Here is a 7108-nt window from a genome sequence, read left to right as displayed (position 1 = left end):
CGGATCTGACAGTGGAGTTCCTAAAAGCTGTCCCTGTCCTGTGCACCTCTCCCCCCCCCCCCCCCCTCCCCTCGTCCCCCTCGTCCCCTTCCAGCTCTACCTCTGGGTAATTGAATTAGCTCGGTTTTAGGCGGGGGGAGGGGCTTGGCTTTGGTCGTGTGACGCCCATTGAAATCGTCTCAAACCAATGGGACTATCCCCCGCTCCGCCGTAACCAAACCCACTCTCTCAGTCGGCGTCTGGAGCTGCCCGCCTCTGCCCTCACCTCTCCGGCGTGTCCTAGCGTCTTCAAACACCCAAACATCAGAAAGAGGAAAGACACACGTGGGACAACGCCAGAGATTTTTTTCTTTCATCTTTAAAAAAAGAAAAAACAACAACAACCCCCCCCACGCTTTACGATGACTTCTATATGAGGACGAGACTTCGGGACGCGGACATAAACGAGCGTCTCCACGGAGAGAAGCGCAGGAGAAAACGCACCGCCGACACCGAGAAGGACTCCTCCCCGCCTCGGCCGTGTGACACCTCCGGTTTAATCGCAGAAGAGGGATAACAGTCTTCTTTTTTTACACGCCGAAGACGAAACATTACCATCCATCTGACTGTATGGCTTTAAAAAGTTGCACGGAGAACATGGACATCTGATGCGCCACACGGCGTCATTGGACACATTGAGCCTCTCTCTCTTTTCTCCATCACACCGTGGACTGACTAATCCCCCCCCGCGCGCGCGCTTTGGAGTAAGAAGAAGAAGAAGAAGAAGTGCTCGGCAGTTGTCACTCGCCCTGACACGCAGGCCACATCCAGCAGCTCCCCGTATCAGGGGAGGACGTTACCACACCGCCGCCGGGACACTGCCTGTTGTCGTAGCTGCGCATTCGTGCGCGCCGCTCGCGCTTTTCGTGTCATTCCGCGTGACATAAAAAAAAAACTGCGATTCATCCGAACCTGCATCCGAGAGGCGACACGGCGACGCGTCGACCTCCGTCAACCTGTTCAACTGTCACCCAAAGTGTCTCCCCCTCTCCCCCTATTCGAACGGTCGCGTTCTCGCCTTTTTCTCTCCCCCCCTCCCCATGTTTTGCGCATTCGTACTTGCTTAGCATTCGCGAACTGCGTCCGGCGACGCGCGGCCACATGTGAACGAGACCGAGCGTTTCACCTGTCCCGGTTTGAAGCGCCCCGCAAACAGCTCGACTGACTGCACCGGAACCCGACCGACCGAAGAGGAATACGTGCCGAAGTTTCACCGTAGTGATGCTGCAAATGGAAATGGTCATCTTCTTCTGCCTGGTGCTGTTGACGTGTGTATTTAGCCAGGAGCCCAGTTCCAAAGTGGTGGCGGACCGCTACGCCGTCTTCTGGAACCGCACCAACGCCAAGTAAGTGTCCTCGCGCCGGCCGGGAGAGTCGGCGGGTGTTCCGTCTCCTTCCGCGCATCTGCATGAACCGCGGGGGTCCGCAGGTCCGCTGGACCACATCGGTGTTTGTTCTCCGCAGTGAGGGCAGACTGCCAGTAGCTGTAGGTAGCCGAGGCTATTAACAGGAGTTTTTTTTTTAAAGAGAGAAAAAACGGGGCTACAGTGTCTTATTTCCTTCTCATTGTCAGCGCGTCCCAAACTATAGATCCATAAGGCCCGGGCGTATCATCCATCGTCCGGTGCTGCACCCGCTGTCAACGGTGTCCACATGAGGACATTCGTTGTTTTTCAAGCTGTAGGTAGCTACAGGGGCTCACTGGGTATTAACAGCAGCGTCTAACTAGTCCCAACAATCACCACAAATGTGCTTTTAAATGTTTCTCATCAGATAGGCTTGTTTCGGAAAAGTTAAAATTGTGGGTCAAAGCGATTCTAAATGAAATCACATAACGCTCCTTCGTCAAATTCACTACAGCTATTATCAATTGTTGGGCATACGGCACAGTTCTTCGTGATTATTCTAAAGGCACCATGGCAGACAAAGTCGTATGTGAGTAAGCCCCAAGTTCGTTATGGTGATTTTCTTTTTTCTTACTATTAATGTTAAATAATTCTTGAATCACCTCTTGGATAGTGAGGAGACGTTTCCTTCAGCAAGATTTAAATCATTCTAGTTAAGTTCAGAAGCTTTTGTGTGTGTGTGTGTGTGTGTGTGTGTGCAGCACAGATACTTTATCACTGACATTTGGATCACACTATTGTAAAGTAAGAGAAAAAAAATAGCTTTTTAGAGATCATGGTTTTGATGAAATTAATAATAAATAATGCAAACATATTGTGGATCATTAAATCTATCATAGCGTAATTGTTTGACACTGTGAAAGAGTGAATTGTGGGAACCACAGACTTTCCCTGTTCCAAACTTTTGATAGTGTCTCACTCTAAAATGGACGTTTCCCCAAATGAAACTTAACATATTTTTTTTTTTTTTTTTTTTTTTTCATATTTAGTAGTTACTCATTTATATGTCCGGATGCACACGTTACATGATACCGATATGTAAAATACAAATACTCAAACAGTTAATTTAAATATTGTTAAATGTTTTAGGAATGAAAAAGTGGTCACTTTTCAGGTATATTAATAAAATGGTAACTACATTTGACTCAGCACTGTTGGTGGTGAAGGGAGGATTTTTGTGTGCTGTTGACTTAGTTGGGCCACGAGAGAGAAAGTTTAAAATAAAAGTTTGTTAGTCCACCTCCAGCCGGGACAGACTTGAGTCGACCTCGGCGTTCAGTCCGTCCAGACGGCGTTTCCCACTAAAAGTCCCTCACGGTGTCCGACTGTACAGCCTCGTCCCTCGGCTTATTATGTCTAAACACTGCTGGCCGAGTTTACAGAGATCCTTCACTCAACCGCCACAACGGCACTTTAGTCTTCGTCAGATAAAATCCTCAGCTTAGCCTCCAAGTGTGCACAAAGCCATTAATGGTACATGCTGAATTTGCTGCACACCTATTTATATTCAGTTTGAAGTTTTTAGAAAACATGATTTATTGCTTGAAGCAATTAGTGGTCAGGGGTTCAAACGGATGGCTGACTGTAAGCCCTCTCCTGAAGCCGGGGGCCGGTCTCGCAGGGTGCCTAGATCCCTGTCCCGATATACCATAGACCATGACTGTTGTGGTCTAGGTCTTTACTCTGTCTCTCCCCAGCTGTTTATTTATAGACTGCTTTCTTCAATAGAGGCAAACACAATTTTGAGTTGAATCTAGATTACTGCTGCTGATAGACGTTCATTAGACACTAATTATTATTATTACTTTTTTTTTAAAGTTTTGACTTGACTGGCTGCTCAGTTAACCTGATATCTTCCAGATGTGCTGACAAGTTTTCTCAGTTTCAGTGAAGGAAAAAAAAAACAGGAGTTAGTAAAAAAAAAAAGGGGGGGGGGAAATTTAAGTAAATCTTTTAATCTCCTATCCAACACGCTGACACTGAAAGTGAGAGGGGAGAAAACAAGAACTTTGTGATCCGCTTGGCTGCATGCGTGTTGCGTCTTTTCCTTTTTGCTCTCTTTGCGTCTGAAGTCAAATCGGAGAAATAGATAGCTTCCTGAGCCCCAGTGCGTTTCTGAAGCGCCGACTCGCCCGAGGAAAGGAAACAGGTTTCACAGAGGCTATAGTGCAGCGAACGCCACTCACTCTCTCCTACCCGCTCTGAGTTTGCTTGACTCTCGCCCCCCTCTGACTCGAGGCAGGAAGCCAGAAAGGCGACACAGCAGCAGGCGAGGGGGAGACGGAGAGATAGCAAACTTGTCTCATTGACGACTCGGTTAATACATATCGAGTCCCCTTTCTCCGTGCCTTAGGCTGCTGTACAGAAAGCTGGTGTGGCACTGAAAGGTTCAAATTTACTGTGTGAACGCCCCACAAATGCACGTAATAAACAGGCACATTTGAGCCGACGCTACGCGAGATGGAAGTTCATTAAATGAACATTGTAATTGGTCATCAAGGATGGAGGGAACTCCAGAGATAATTTTTGTCTTTCTCTTCATGTTGTTGAAATGATGGTCCGTCACACTGAACAGTAGTTCTGAGTTTGGTTTGATTACGGAATCTGTTTTGCTGTGAAATCGTCGTGCCCAAATTGGATGTTACACATCAGCGTGAATACGTTGTGCTCTGTTTGCTCTGAGAGAAATGAAAAGACCCCAACCTGCTAGCTTTGTCACAGCTGTTAATCGTAATTTTCAATTGACTATTTTCAGGGTGATTGGAGAGGGTATGAACTGGACATAGACCGAAATAAGTGAAAGGGCTTCTCCTGCCACGTCCACAGCTCAGACTAGCCGTAGGGAAGAATGGGGGAATCTCAAATCAGGACTTTTCTTTGTGAAACCTTTAGTCGACAAAAATGTTTTCCGCAGGTTAGAATTTCCTGTTTGGTCAGAATTACAAGCAATTGTTTGACCTGAATGGATTTCTGTATTGGTTTAGTGTATCTTAGCCACGGCTCATGCTGGGTGTTTGTGTTGTTGGGGTTCGGGGGGGGATTTCCATGGTGTCTCGTTGGCTTCAGTCCACTGCTATGTATCAACTCCTGCATGAAACCAGAAACTGTCTAATTCTTGTGTTTGAAACACCTTTATCTGCTAGTTTGTTCTCTCTCTCTTCTACATATCCACACGTTTCTCCTTTTGGTTTTTAGCTTTTCCAGCATTTAGCCCCTCAAAAAAGTGGTTTTGAGGGTTTAGTTCTATCTGTCCTTCCTTCAGCTTAAGATAACTTCACATCCAGGGACGTTTCTCTCTGGTTTCTGCCCTCTGCCATCTGTACTTGTGAGTATTTATTCTAATGAGGGGACAGCCAGTGGCTGTAATGGGGTCTCCACTGTAAAGCCGAAGAGACGGCCCTTCCCTTCCTTTCTCCCCCTCTGCCCTTTTCTTCTTCCCCGTAGCCCTCCTCGCCTTTCCCCCGTGTTGCCTCTCGGGCGCTCTGCCTCTCCCCGTCTCTCTCTCTCTCCCTCCCTCTCGCCTCTCTCTGTCCGTCTCTCCTTGCCGGGCACAGAAAATGAATGAATACAATTAGATATTTCGGGAGTCCCTCCACGGCGGACGGTGGAGGAAAGACGCGCAGAGGTCAGGCCCGCTCTTGAGAGGAGCTCAGGGAGAGGTCACGCGCATGCGGCGAGGAATAACGAAGCGGAAAAAAAAAAGTTGGACTGCGAATGACAAACTAGTAACTACGGCTCTCCTTGAAGCGGAGAGTGTCGTTAACGTCGAAACCATTTGATGCAGTTGTGGCCGCGCAAATTGGTCAAGGTGATTTGTGTTTTGCTGTGTAATTTGTTGCTCAACAAGCAGCCTGGAAAGTATTTTTCCCCCTTTTTATTCTTAGTGTACTGTAACTGGAGGTCTACATATGACGTCTGGCTCGTCTTTGTCTGTGCCTTGATATTTTAGTGTGTGTGTGTGTGTGTGTGTGTGTGTGTGTGTGTCTCCACTGTACCAAATGAGCCATGAGGTCATATGGGGCTTGTTTGTTCTCCTTCAGACTCATAGATACCAGAATAATTACGCCTTTCTCCCTTGGACTTCTTCATAATGTGTCGCAGACCAGTGAATCAGTCAATCTGTGCTGATGTGTGTGTGTGTGTGTGTGTGTGTGTGTGTGTAAATGCTGACTGTACACCAACAAAAGGCACATACGCACGGAGGTGGAATGCTAGCCCGTACACCCATCTGTCTCCACCAAATGTGGACATGACATATTGCGATATTAACCTTTTGTTTATAAGTCCAATTTTTTTTTTCGAAAGCCGGTGTTTTTAATATCAAGTTTATATTGCCTTTTGATTGCAAAAGTGGCTCGTTTTTGACCCCATGCTAGTCTTTCCTGTCTCCCTTATCATTTTTATAGCGGCTCGCTCGGAGCCGTGTTTTACTCTCTCTCTCCCCGGGTTCTCTCCCTCCGTCTCTCTGTTTGAGGGCTGATTAGTTCTCGTTAATGACCCCTTGCTCCGTCATTCTTTTATGCCCGTGGCATTGGCAAGCACGAGCAGCGGCCGAGCTGAGGGGACGGACAGAAAGTGTAGGGGACACAAAGGGAGCCGAGGCAGAGGCTGTAGAAAAATAAACACACAGGGACCTGATGAAAAAAAAAAACTATAATGATGCTGTTGTGTGATGTAATACTTGTATTAGCTTTAAATGACACTCTTGTGTTTTCTCACCAGACCTGTAAATGCACTTTCCGTTTAAATTAGATTTTTTCTCCTTCTTCCTATTAACTAGAAAATGAGCCCAGCAGGCAGTAGTCAATGCTTAGTCAATGTGCTTGGCAGAGCAGCTGTTCTTCAGCGCGGTGGAAGAGGGGGAGGACTCTTGGCCGTGACCCTGGTGGAGGTGCTATGCGGGCGGACAGAAGCAGCCCTGTCGCTGGGGATGCCTGGTGGTCAGGCTCTCTTGGATATGCTAATTCAAAGTAAAGGCAGCCTACAACGATAGACAAAGACATTCCTAAAATTATTTATTGGGTATTTATATATATATTAAAATATATATATATATATATATTTAAATAAACTATATTTATTTATCATTTTATTTCAATACATTTGTTCTTCAATAGTGGGTAGGTTATTATTTTTGTTTTTGTTTTTGTAAATATATATATATTTTTTACTTTTGAGCAACTGATACCGTTTATTGACCTTCGTGCTGGTAATTTATTTCTCCGAACACAACCTGAGAAACCGTGTGTTTGCTCGTGATTAGATAAATATTACTCATAGCCTGACCAAGGTTAACTGTGTTGAATTGGTACTAAGTGCCTTAAAAATACCACTGTCACGACAAATGTTTGGTTATCCGACAAAGGGCGGACAGGATCTCTTATTATCCTGACAGGAATAGACAACATTGAATGGTATCTTCACTTCAGCGGCACACGTTTCCCTTCCTTGCCTGGAGAACCCGGTTTTTCTTAACGTCCAGGTCTTTGTTTTCAAAGTAATCACTCCAAGGTCAGCTGGAGTGCTGAAACGCTGCTATCAGCTGAGTGATCTGTCTTTTAGCCCTCATTCAACCCGTGGCTTTCAGGGGGAATGCTCCGTAGAGCTCTACGTGGAACCAATAAAGTATTAACCAGCTCGTGCGGCGTCGTCGTCTGTGCGGA

At 46.3% G+C, this 7108-nt stretch overlaps 1 protein-coding gene across 2 annotated transcripts in view; it reads left to right on the top strand.

The window, feature by feature from the left end:
- The first annotated feature begins 247 nt into the window (after window positions 1-247).
- efna5b (ephrin-A5b) overlaps window positions 248-7108 on the top strand; it is an 82228-nt gene continuing 75367 nt past the window's right edge. The window contains exon 1 of one of the 2 annotated variants that reach the window (XM_084024473.1): window positions 248-1385. In XM_084024473.1, the coding sequence (XP_083880599.1) occupies window positions 1261-1385 (125 nt within the window). In that variant the 5' untranslated portion in view covers window positions 248-1260. The remainder of the gene's footprint in view (window positions 1386-7108) is intronic. The other variant, XM_084024472.1, reaches the window with a different exon arrangement.

Source organism: Eutrigla gurnardus (genome assembly GCF_963514095.1).
Source record: "Eutrigla gurnardus genome assembly, chromosome: 13".
Taxonomy (NCBI): domain Eukaryota; kingdom Metazoa; phylum Chordata; class Actinopteri; order Perciformes; family Triglidae; genus Eutrigla; species Eutrigla gurnardus.
This window is presented reverse-complemented; position numbering and strand designations above follow the sequence as displayed.